The sequence below is a fragment of the Spinacia oleracea genome, chromosome 6 (genome assembly GCF_020520425.1).
Source record: "Spinacia oleracea cultivar Varoflay chromosome 6, BTI_SOV_V1, whole genome shotgun sequence".
Taxonomy (NCBI): Eukaryota; Viridiplantae; Streptophyta; class Magnoliopsida; order Caryophyllales; family Amaranthaceae; genus Spinacia; species Spinacia oleracea.
In genome coordinates, this window is record NC_079492.1 from 141314120 (window position 1) to 141327853 (window position 13734).

The 13734-nt window shown below is 34.0% G+C and overlaps 1 protein-coding gene across 1 annotated transcript; it reads left to right on the top strand.

Annotated features, from left to right (window-relative positions):
• Positions 1-771: 771 nt before the first annotated feature.
• Positions 772-5795, top strand: LOC110775686 (probable WRKY transcription factor 57). Its single transcript, XM_021980298.2, has 3 exons — positions 772-1350; positions 3386-3529; positions 5114-5795. The coding sequence occupies exons 1-3, from the start codon at positions 935-937 to the stop codon at positions 5583-5585; spliced, it is 1032 nt and encodes a 343-aa protein (XP_021835990.1). The 5' UTR covers positions 772-934; the 3' UTR covers positions 5586-5795.
• Positions 5796-13734: the final 7939 nt, after the last annotated feature.

The window sequence follows — 13734 nt, forward strand, 5'->3', positions numbered from 1 at the left end:
AGTCGATTTCTCATTATTTTGAATATTGAGTTAAAATCAATTGTCAATTAAGTTAAATACTCATGTACTCCATCCGTCCCGGAATACTTGACCTGTTTTTCTTATCGGGCCGTCCTTTAATACTTGACCTGTTTTTAAAAATGGAAATATTCTAACAATATTATATTATTTCTCACTCCACCCCTATTAACCCACCTACCCCTTACTCCATCCAAAAAATAATTAAAAATTCAACCCCTACTCTCCCCCAACCCCACCTCTTAACCCACCTCTCACTAACTACATTAAAATAATACCCCACTATCAACTACTTCCTCCGTTTCAAAAAGATCTTTACAGTTACTATTTGCACGAACTCCAATGCAATATTTAACTACTAATATATCCAATTTCGTATGTGAAAAAGTTATAAAAATTTAATATTCTGAAAATACATACCGAGACCAATCTGACAAGATTTTACATGTAACATTTTGATGTATATAATAGTGAGAATTTACGGTCAAAGTTTTTATACTTTGAACACATTTTCCAAAGCGTAAAGAACTTTCAGAAACGGAGGTAGTACTACCTATTAAATTAAATAAGTCAATTCAAGTCCCTTAAACTCTGTGCCGATCAAACCGAGTCGAGTATTCCAGGACGGAGGGAGTAGTTCAGATCGGGTTAACAAAGTCTTTTACTCCGTAACACTATGCGTGAAAAACAAGTGGTGCGAGTGGGGGAGGGAGGCGCCTCAAAGGAAAAGAAGGTACAGTATCCTCATTCAGCGTGTTCCCTCCTATTCTCTGAATACTCCGTATTTGACAGGACTCACATCACCCCCCTCTAAACTTCTCTCTTTACTTTACGTCCCCCTTTGTAAAACCCTAAATTTCCCCCTTAATTTCTCTCTCTAAAATAATTCACCTCAAATTCGAATCCGATTTCACTCATGGACTCGGACTCGAACCAACCCGATCCCACTGAGTCAACCTGGTCGCTCTCCCCTCCTTCTCCTTCTCCTCCTCCCCGGCCCAACTCGGGTTCCGACCACGTTTTCTTCTTCAATAGCGACTCACACAATAACCATATGCTCTCCGATCAGTTCACCTGGACCTACAACTCGTCCGATTTACGCCACGCTGTTGAATCTTCCTCCCATGCTGACGTGGACGATTATCAACCCTCCGATACTCCGATCACAACAGCAGCAGCAGCGAGCAGTAGCGGGTGTCAAGTATCACCAAGTGTTGATCAAACATCTGACGTCATGCCACCGAATCCTTTGGCTTCATCGAGCTCGTCCGAAGATCTCGCGGACAAAAATGTCGGCAGAGCGGTGGTTACTGCGGCAGTGGCCGACACTTCGTGAGTGGCGATCACCGTACACCACTTACTACTTTTTCTTACCATCTTGATTGATTTAATTTAATTTTTCTTTGTAGGTTGGGTTTGAAGAAGGTTAAAAAAAATTAAAAATTAAACAAATTTGTAAAGTGAACACACGGAAATTTAGGGGATTTTCCACGGTTAATAGAAAAAGTTACCCCGCCGTTATTGCGGCGGGAATGGCGTGGGGAACAGGCTTTCTCCATTTTCTCTTCTATAATTTCTTTTTTTATTAAATACAAAGGAGATATTTTTATTTTCCTATCTTTTTGAAAATGTAGTACTAGCATAGAATAAATCCTTGATTAAAAATGTATTTTTTTGTAAAAAAAAAATGTGGTGCATATAATTTTGCAAGTTGGTTTGCAACTCGTGTGGAATTAAATGGATGGTGTGTATAATACAATGAAAGAATCATTTAAATTTTGGGAATTTATAGTATAGTGCACATGTGTGATGGTAAATTAATAATGAATGATATGATTATGATATAAATTACTGCATTAATCATATGGTAATACAAGAGTATGGTGGGAGTTATCTCTTAATTAATTTTGAGGTAGTGGGTTGTTAATTGAATTTCTTAAAGTGTATGTGGTCCATAACATTACCCAATTACTAGATTTTTTAGATTAGGTTCTTGGTTTGGATTTATTAGAACAAGTTGATTGTTTGCCTCATCTTAATTTGTTAACATACCTAATTAGAGAACAATTTATTAACTCCCCGTCTCTCTTTATTCTTTGTTTTTTTTTGTTGGAAATGATTAAATATAAGGAGGATGTTTGTTTCAAGAGCGTTTTCTGGTTATTTGATCAGTTTTCCTCATTTGGAAGTATCTGGATTTTATAAGTGAGGGATTTCAATTGTAGAAATTATGATTACATAGCTGATGTGGTGTTATATCATATATGCGTGTGTTTTTTAGACTTTTGATTTTCGGAACTCCCCTGCATATATACTTAGGAATACGAATGAGTAACATTGTCAGGTGGTGTTAGTGAAACTAGAAAGAATTATTGAGAATGTGATTGCTTTGTTGTTAGTGCCACTAACTTCAAGACTTCTAGAATTGTACAGTTCTATTGAGCTGAAAGATTGGATGATATTATAGGTAAAGTATTAGTACAAAGTAGCTTTGGAAGTCATAATTCATCTTCCACCTTGATTCCTTATTTTATAAAAATCATCCATGGGTACCCTAGCCACTACAACCATCTTCGTTGCCCCCACTTGATGATGTACATCAATACATCTGCCCTATAACACTTAGGAAGTGTTTGGTTTGGTGTAAAACGTTTTAATGGAAAATGATCTCTTTTCAATTATTTTATAATCATTTTACGTTGTTTGGTTTTGAAAAAAAATTCTAACTCTTCCAAAGATGGAAAAACCGGCCTTTTCCATTCGAAAGAAAGGAAAACCACTTTTACATATTTTTTTTTTCCCTTACCTCCCTCTTCTTTCTTCCCATCAAGCTTCACCCATCTTCTCTTATTTTTCTTTTTTCTATTAATTTTCTTGTAGAAAACTAAATAAAAGAAAACTAGTTAAGAATTGTTTTTTTCCTTGAAAAATCATTTTACACTGAAAATATTTTACACTACACCAATCCAAAAGGAGCCTTAAAACACCAAAAATCTTTGTTATGTTTGCAATACAAAAGATAGAGTGGTGTTTCTTTTAGTTACACATGCCGTGCACAGTAGGTATGAGTACTACTTTAAAGAAAGATGGATGGATCATATCCTCCGATCCGATCCGATCCGATCCAAGAGGTTTGCAGTTAGCCACACATGTTTTATTTTTATTTTTTATTTTTTTTGGTGGTTGGAGAAGGGTATACATTCTATGTCTCAATGTAAGCGACAGTTAAAGTTAGTTGGCACAATTTATAAATTTTAATTTAATTCACTTAAAATTAATTTTGTTTTCTAAGCTAGCTAGGAATCTAGGATATTATATATTTTGTTTGTATTCGAAAGTGATAAATGGTGTGGGTGTTTTGTACCAGGAAGAAGGTTAAGAAGAAGGGGCAAAAGAGGACAAGACAACCACGATTTGCATTCATGACCAAGAGTGAAGTTGATCATCTTGAAGATGGATATAGATGGAGGAAGTACGGTCAGAAGGCTGTTAAAAACAGTCCTTTTCCCAGGTCCTATTTACTACGTTTGTTAATGCAACTTTGACCACCAATTTCTTTAACTACATATTTTGAAAATATATATTAAGATGAAGTCAATAATATATTATATACTAGCAGTTGTTTTCATATAATAGAAATATAATATGGTCAAAGTGAATTATGTGAATAGTGAAAAAGTCAAATCGGATCGAATATTAAGGGACGGAGTAAGTATTTCGTTTTCCCGTACAGTATCTCTCTGACTCTCTTAATCGTTCCAAACTGCCACTTACTTTAGCAAGAGTCCTTTTCTTTTAGGTGATCGACTAATTAATTCCTAAGTCCCAACTGAGAACAGTATTAAGTACCCAAGGTATTAAAACCACTCTGAAAACTATTGGTGGTACAACCGCGTAATTTCATAAAGATAAGGTAAATACGTAAAGAACTACTACATCTTATAAAATTGTGTTTTTGCAAAAAGCTACCTTAAAAAAATCTATTGTAATTAACTACCTTATAAAACATTTAGGTTGTAGGATACTATTTTTTCCCGAATTATGAACATTTACTTGAAATTCTGTACGTGATTGATTTCACTCTATGCATCTTACGTGCCCATTAATAACCTCTTTCCGTGAAAAGCCACGTGAATACACCTAATGGAATCAACCCCGGAATCTTAAGTAAAAATGTTCAAAATCCGACCAAAGGTAATATCTTATAACATAAAATTTCTATAAGATAGTTAATTACAACATTTTTTATAACTCACATAAACTTAATTTTATTGGGTAGTTTTTGACAATTTTTCCTACAGATAATTTGGGTTTCCCCTTCTCACCAAAAGACAAAGAAAACATTAGAATCAATGTTTACACTGTATGTAGTATTTGTTATTCGCTATACTTGGTCTGTTATATTTTTATGTATTTATTTTATTATATTTCAAGATGATATTCTTGTTAGGAGGCAACAAAGTTAAGCTTTAAAAGAAGGGTAGAAAAGGATGTTTGTTGATTGGTTTACAATGCTTGGAATAATCGTATAATTCCAATTAGGTGCAAGTCGGGTGTATTAAGATCATTTCGTTGAGATGCATTAATCTCATTTTTTATTTGCTAATAATTTTTATTTTATTTTAATTGATGGAATAAATCATAATGGTTAATATGTTCATTAATTCAAAATTGCCTCTCTGGAAAGAATCATTGTCTCATCATATCCAGCAAATTTGATTGCAATATGTACGTTTAGGTTCTAGAATCGGATTCTTATGTGTAACATACTAACATGCTAGTATATACCACATGTTAGTATATTGGTTTTCATTATTTGATCGATGCTTTTATCAGTGTGAAACTCAAGTTACCTCGATCATAAAAGATAAAAAACGTGTTCTCGATCACAGTCAAATAATAAGAAGTTATTTGGTCAATGTTTGCCAATAACAGTGTATGAAATATCACTATAATTTACCAATGAGGTATTGGCTTAGTGGTTAAAACTGAGAATCTGTGTACGATCGATAGCTCTGGTTCGAATCCCCCGCCCTGTGTTTGTAATTTAATTATATTGTTGTTGTGGCTCACCCTTTTGGATTTGATTTCACAGGAGTTATTATCGGTGCACGAACAGCAAATGCACGGTTAAAAAAAGGGTGGAACGGTCTTCAGAAGACCCTAGCATAGTGATCACTACATATGAAGGGCAACATTGTCATCATACAATTGGATTTCCAAGAAGCAGTGGATTTCTAAACCATGAAGGTGGTGGCTTTCTAGGGCAGTTTGGTCCTCCTAATTTGTCGTCACAATCATCGTTTCTCTATCCAGGAATGCAATTATATACACAGGAAAACTCAGTTACCAGCAGAAGCGTGGCACAAGGTTCAGTTAGTAATACTAATGTTGTGCAGGCTCAGGCCCAGACTCAGGCTTATGATGAACGGCGAACTCCTAGCAACGCTAGAGAATCGCCGTCATCATCAGTGTCTCATCATTCAACTCAACAAACGCCGTCGCTAAGTAGTAGTGGTGAGGGTTTGCTCGGGGATATTGTGCCTCCTGGAATGCGAAATCCTTGAGTTACGTTGCAGACTAACAACAACACTACAACTAACAATGGTATGTATGTATGTATGTATGTATATTGCACTATTGAATTTGCAAATTATACGAGTAATTATAACGATAAAAAAATGCAATGGATCTCAATATCTCATGCCATATTACTCAAGTAAACATTTAGCTATCCTTGTGATTGAGCCACAAGGGCAATTCAATTACAAATGAAAGATGGAGGATTCGAATTTGAGATTTATCTTACACAGGTTATCAGTCTTAACCACTAGGTCAAGATCTAATTGGTTAAATAATTAACTACTACTCTTTCCGTTTCAAAAAGATCTCCACGCTTTCCGTTTTAATCCGTTTCATAATGTTCTTTACACTTTGCTTTATTCTATTTTTGGACATTAAAATTTAATATCTTACCATTTGAACCCAAAAATATTTACCATTTCTACTCACTTTCTCTTACTTTATTCATTTTTTTTTCTTACAACAACCCACATTTTTACACAATTTTCTTACTTTATCCATATTTTATTATATTCAATCAACTTTTCTACTTTTATCTTAAAATTTGTGTAAAGAGTAATTGTATAGATTTTTCTGAAACGGAGGTAGTATATAACTAGACCAGGCATGCAACAATGCATTATGTTCTCAAGGGAAGCAAGACATTGAAATGGATTTTTAACTTATGAAAATGCAATAAAGGGGGCACTTTTGGCTAGGGCTTTTGCCCTTTCTAAAAGGGATTCGATCTATTTTTTCGCTAAGAATTTCTCCTATATTAAACTTGTGAATTTAAAAAACTTGTACTGCAAAAAAAGGTAGTAATAAAGAGTTAGCAAACCATGCTAAAAGAATCTATTGTACTCCCTCCGTCCCGGAATACTCGACTCGGTTTGACCGGCACAGAGTTTAAGGGACTTGAATTGACTTATTTAATTTAATAGGTAGTAGTTGATAGTGGGGTATTATTTTAATGTAATTAGTGGGAGGTGGGTTAAGAGGTGGGGTTGGGGGAGAGTAGGGGTTGGATTTTTAATTATTTTTTGTATGGAGTAAGGGGTAGGTGGTTTAATAGGGGTGGAGTAAGAAATAATATAATATTGTTAGAATATTTCCATTTATAGAAACAGGTCAAGTATTAAGGGACGGCCCGATAAGAAAAACAGGTCAAGTATTCCGGGACGGAGGGAGTATGTTTTTCTTTGGTAATGTTTTGGGCAATCTCTTACTTTGTTTTTATTTATATTCCTTGATCTAGATCTTCTTTTTTTAGCAATTTTTTTTTTAAAAAAAACCAATATATGCATTGGAGTATGTAATAATGGGTTCACAATCCTCAAAAGTCAACTATTGTTTTTTTTTTATATTTTGGAGTCAAATGTTGAAAAGTAGTGCATATTAGAGGAAATTTAGTAATATCATTGGATTCCTTCTATTTGGTTTCTAGCTTATTGAACTATATGTTCCTAGCAAATGTACATATTCTTATCATATCAATTACAGTTTCCAACCGATGAAACAAAATATATGAAATGAAACTATTGCAAAATAGTGAGATAATTTCTTATCACTTGACCAATAATAGCTATACCAAAAATATTATTGTAGGGAAAACCTAACCTATTATTTGTGATATTAACTTTTAGTTTGTTTCCTTGATAGAGGTCATGCACCTCGGTGTTGACATATGGTCGATAATTTACAACATATATTTATTGACATATGTTATATGTATGGTCGGATTGTATATACATGGTAGATCTGATACCATAATTTTTTGGCACACCACTATTTGTAGCTATTAGATTCTTAAAGGGATATACTTGTAAAAAAAATTTACACTACAAGAATTAGTATCTTTAACGACAACATAATAACGGCGGGTCAAAATTCCGTCGCATAAGCCTTTTGCGACGGGGATAACAACCAAACAAAGACGGGAACAACCGTCGTAAATGTCTTTTACGACGGGTTAACGACGGGATTTTTCATTAATGACGCCTTCCTTTGATGACGAGTTCGCGACAGAAAATTCCGCCATTAATCAACGATTATTAGCCTTTAGCGACGAGATTTCCCGTCGTTAATGGTACAATTTCTTATAGTGTTAAATCTGATACAGTCTACTATGACATGTTTATTAGATATGCATTGATTTAAATGGTCCAAGTTCAAGGTAAACAATGATTTGTTATACTAGTTGGCCCTTCATTGCGCTGAAAAAGCAGTTTATTTGAAATCAAAGGCTTAAAAAGGACTACTTTTGGGTGAAGATTTAGTTCCAAGATTTATTGCACAAAAACTCCATTGACTAGTCACCTTTCAATGAGATTTAATTTGCCTTTTCCCACCACAACTTTTGGGTGACAATCTGCATTCCATTATTCCACCTACTTTCATTTGCTACTCGTTGCTCTCAATTTCTCTTTCATCACACACAAACGTAATCTAGAAACTCCTTTTCAATCACCTTCGAATGTTTGGTAACTTAGATATTCATTAAGTTTTTAGTTAAGGGCTCGTTCGGTATTACTATCGGTTTCCAATTTTTTGTTTTTTATTTTTTGGTTTTTTGGTTTTGTGAATCATATGATTGAGATTGAAACATAAACTAAAAATAGTCATACCTATAGTAATTATATTGATTTTGAAAATTAGCAACAAAAAACTGGAAACTACTTTTTGTGGTTTCGATATTTTGATTTTTAATTTTGTAAAAAACAGAAAATTAGAAGAAAAAAAAACGATGTTTGGTCAATGGATTTTCCCTTGGCTTAAAGTCGACTTTTCCGCCGAAACTCAAAAGTCGATAACACTAGCTTTTTTATGTTGGTTGCTGGCTTTTCATTTTGATAGTTACGTTTTCACCACCCATTAGTCATTACTATCCTCTTATCAATAATAAAATATACCTATATCTTTAAAGACCATTTTGTATAAAAGTGTTGGTAGCTAACAACCAACTTTACCCAAAACATTTTTAGAAAGTCGACGTACAATCAACAACCAACATAAAACGTCAACACAAACAATGTTCAAACAAGTCAATTGAAACAACAACCAACCAATATCCAATTGTCAAACGCCTCACTCCGGAAACTAATTTAGGCACACCGGCCACTTATTATTTTACCACAACTCTATATGAATAGAGTAAGAAAGTTTATGCTCTCATAGTAAGCGTACCTTAAAATAAAGAAAAACCTTATGTCCATGTAACACTAGAGGTGTATTGTTTGGGTTAGTTTTTTATCACATTAGGTCATATGAGGTTAGTGTATCCATACATATCGATTAGAGTGAAACCAATTTTTCTCGAGGCATTTGGGTTCGTTGTATGGGTCTGATAAGTTTGTAACAACTCTGAATTTAGGGCACAATTCAAATCTGAATAATGGTCTATAACAGTAGTGTCAGGGGCCATGGGCCAGGGTAAATTAATCAAGGTTTGATTACGATTTTATGATGCACTTTATGGATGGATTTATGTTGGAATGTCAATTTCGGTGAACACATTTGGGCCCATCAGATCAGTTTTATGGAATGAAGCCCAGCCCACTCCGGATAAACAGCAGTAACATCCAATACGAAAATTGGACATGATGTAATTGTAACATGTACCATATATTAATCCAATATCACGGTATCACCTCCATTGATAAGTGTTTATTTAACATGTTCTCAAGAAGCACACAAGTATGAAATCTGTTTCAAAATCGTAGATGTTGTATGCTGGTTATTAATGTTTTTGTTAAATTTGTGATTTATTTCCAATTCAGTAACTCAAGTAAGGTAACGCTTAACACTAGGGCCGTCAATTTGGATAAATGAATCGGGTTTGGGTCGGGTTCATCGATTCGGGTTGAAACCAATTCAATTTGCTTACGGGTTGGATCGGGTCGAGTTCGAAATTAACGGGTCATGTAGTTCGGGTTGATTGAGCACGGGTTCATATCGAGTCGGGTCGAATAAGGTTGGGTCAGGAGGAACGCATCGGGTTGTAAACGGGTTTTGTCGGATTGTAACAGGTTCGGATCATATCGGGTCGGGCTCATCGAATAACGATCTGAAATGGTACGGGTTAAACATGTTTAGTCATGTTATATCGAGTTCAGGTTCATATTGGTTTAGGCTCTTATCATTTCGTTCTTGTCGGTTTGGGTTCATACAGTGTTGATAAATCAGCAGCACGCGGGAAGAAATAGATAGTGAGTTGTACTTCGGGTCATGTCAATACGGTTCCGAATCATATATATCAGGTTATTACTAAAATCAATTTTCCTATTCAATTCGTTTGTAAATTATGATATCGAGGCCTTAATTGGGGGACAAAGGTGATTGCTTTATAACTATTAAAAGTTTTAAGAGTTTAATATCAGTAGCGGGATTAAACAGGTTATGAGTTGTAAACGGTTGAGATTGAACAGGTTACGGGGTTTGAACGGATCCGAATGAAAGGGTTTCGTGTTGAAACAAATCAAGTATAAACAGTTAATTAGTATTAAACGAGTTTCCTCCGGTTGAAACGGTCCGGGTCATTAATCGGTTTCGAATCTATTCGATTCGGGTTGTTGCGGAATAGTTTGTTATCGGGTTTCGGATCTTAATCGGGTTAATATTTTTGGGTCGTTTCAGCTTTGGGTGGAATATAATCGAGTAGGGTCGGATATTGGGTTCCAGCTCCCTGTTATTAATGATCGGTCTGGTTCTATGTTTTGTTTGGTGTTAACATTACTTTCTTGCTTTATCAGAATTCTTAAAAAAACAAATTAATGCAGTTTTCTTATTTACTTGTAGTAGGTTCGCTAATAGACTAGAAAAACAGACTAGAAAAGCAGCTTACGCTGCCACTATAAGCTAGCTTATGGAAATGCCATGGGTTGGTGTCCAATAAAATTGCCAAAGGAAACACTATGCACCATGTGCACTTTTGTGTATTTTAAAATATCATTTTTTTTTAATAATTTTTCAATTCCTATGTGAAACTAATACGTACCGTAGTTAAAAATACAAAAATGGAATGTTAAGAATATCGATAAAAAACAGAGTGGAATGTTTAATACATACCAGAAAGGAATACATGAAGATCTTTTGTGGACGAAAAAGTATTAGTTTAGACATCCTTTAGTAGACATAAATAAAGAGATTAGGGATGGTTCATGCCTTCATATTAGGTCAATCATCTGAATCTAGAATTTTAGAGATCGATGGAGAATCGAACCTTTAATCACAACTTGTTCTTCTGTTTCTTACATTTTTTTTTTCCATTATTGGATATGGGTTACTTCATGCCTTCACGTTGGGTCCAAGATCTTCATATGGCAGATTTACACTAAAAGTCCACTTTGGAAAATACTGATTAAATTCAAATAAGGGCATGTTGGAATTAATTAATTACTCCGTAGAAAATTTTATTAATATGCATGTTGTTTCGATTTTGTATATGGGAAGAGCTAAAGTCCCGGACTATTCAATTCATCTTACTTAATTGTTATATCAAGATAAATAATCTTTGTGAATGATGTGACATGTGGTTTGATATTTTCTACTCCGTAATTATTAAATTATTTTTCATAAGAGTTCGTATAAGCCAGTTTGGGAAAATAAGACTTATCCAACTTCAATTTTTTTTTCCAATGATGTGTATGTGTAATGTGTATAGAGGGTCATAAAGGCCAAATCGACAAATGTTGTAGCCGTGTAGGCATGATTCAGGCCAAAGTAAGTTCTAATAAAAGTCCATTTAAGATACAAAATAAAGGAAATATAGTACGGAGAACAAGATTCTGTTCAGAAGAAACATGACTTATTAAGCCAAAAATAGCATATGCGCAAACCGAATCAATCCTCAATTAGCAAGGTTTATCAAGCCAAAAAGTACTGAAGAAACCTTGTGTATTTATGTACTCCCTCCGTCCCTTAATACTCGACATGTTTTGACCGGACACGCTTGTTAATGCACAACTTTGACCACTAATTTCTTTACTACATATTATAAAAACTAATAAAAATATTAATAATTTGAAAATATATATTAAGATGAAGCCAACAATATATTATATATTAGCATTTGTTTTCATATACTAGAAATAAAATAGGGTCAAAGTGAATTTGCAATTAAAACAAGTTTTAGCTAACGGTAAAAAGGGTGACTTGCATGTGGGGGCTGTTCTTATTTTACCTGAGGGATTTGAATTAGCCCATGTGAATAGTGCAAAAACCGGATTGAATATTAAAGGACGGAGGGAGTAAAGAAGATTATTTTTTAAAATGGAAGTTGGCAATAATAATAATAATACAAAAATGTTCAAACTTCCATGCAACTCAACAAGTCCCTCCATGCAAACTATAAATTTAAATACCCCGTTGAGTTATACTCCCATCCATTTTCTGATTAAGAATAACTTCGCTGAAAAATTAAGTTTACAGTATAACAAGTAATCGGTTTTATTTATACTGGGTAGAAAAAGAGACTCTATTGACCAATACCTATTACAGATTAGCTATCTCTGTTACACAAGTTTCGCTTAAATCACTCCCAAGCATCACAAGAATAACTAGTGATCGATGATATGCTATATTGTACACATTATCTTGTTATCTACCTAAGCTAAGCTTGAACTTTATTGATTTGCTCCTTTTAAGGATCATGTCCGTTATGTTTGTTACACAGAGTTTGAATGAAACTACTTTTTCAAATTTAATGGAGTAATTCTTGTTCAGTTTTTATATTGTGCCCGACGCGTATTTTTATGATCATTGATGATTCATTTGATATTTATTTCTCATGTATAAAGAAAAAACGCGAGAGAGCGCACGCCGCACCAAGATCATATTTAATAATTCTTGTTCAGTTTTTCTCAAGTGCACCCGGATATATTGTGCCCCACACGTATTTTTATGTCCATTGGTGATTCCTCCAATATTTGTTTCTCATGTATAAAGAAAAAACGTGAGAGAGTCAACACCGGTACCAAGATCAGAGGGTGCACTTTAGGCTCCGTTCTATTGGACTTATTTTGACTGAACTTACACTACAAAATTATGCATCAATTAGAGATGGGTTTTGAGACGGATACAACAAACGTCTCAAAATAGAGACAGATTACTAAATTTCGTCTCTAAATTAAAATTGAGAGGAAATTGTATAGGGAGTTTCAAAAATTCCGTCTCAAATTTGTAACGGATTTGCAAGAATTCCGTCTCAAATTGTTTTGAGAAGCTCTCTATAGAGACGCCTTATTTTCGTCTCAAATCCGTCTCTAAGCATCATTTTGAGACGGATTTGGACTATATAGAGACGAAATTCCTCGTCTCTATAAAATGATTATTTTGTAGTGTTATATTATCTGAACTTATCTGACTAATTAGGTTGCGTTCTATTCCCCTGATTTCAACTTATTTTTCCTGAACTTATCTTATCTGAACTTAACTGAACTTATCTGAACTTATTAGAACTTATCAAAACTTATTTTAGTTTTAAATTGAACTTGGCCAACCCTTATTTTTCCCGAACTTATCTTATCTGAACTTATTTGAACTTAACTGAACTTATCTGAACTTATTTTTCCTGAAATAAGTGGAAATAAGGTGAACAGAACAGGGCCTTAACTGAACTTATCTGAACTTATTTTATCTGAAAAAACTTATTTTGTCTGAAATAAACTCATTTGTGTGTAAAAATGTCTGAAAAAAACTTATTTTCCTGAACTTATATTATCTGAACTTAACTGAACTTATTTTGTCTGAAATAAGTCAAAAAAGGTTGCGTTCTTTTCACCTGATTTTCACTTATTTTTCCTGAACTTATCTTATCTGAACTTATCTGAACTTATCTGAACTTAACTGAACTTATCTGAACTTATTAGAATTTATCAAAACTTATTTTAGTTATAAATTGTACTTGGTCAACCCTTATTTTTCCTGAACTGAACTTATCTGAACTTAACTGAACTTAACTAAACTTATCTGAACTTATCTAAACTTATTTTTCCTGAAATAAGTGGAAATAAGGTGAACAGAACATGGCCTAAGTCGAACAGAATAAGGATTTAGATGTGTTATCTACTTAAGCGATCCGCAAAAGGATGAGCACAAAATTCATGCCTTTAAATCGATCGAGGAATAGAAATTCCCCGCAAACCGAAAGAACAA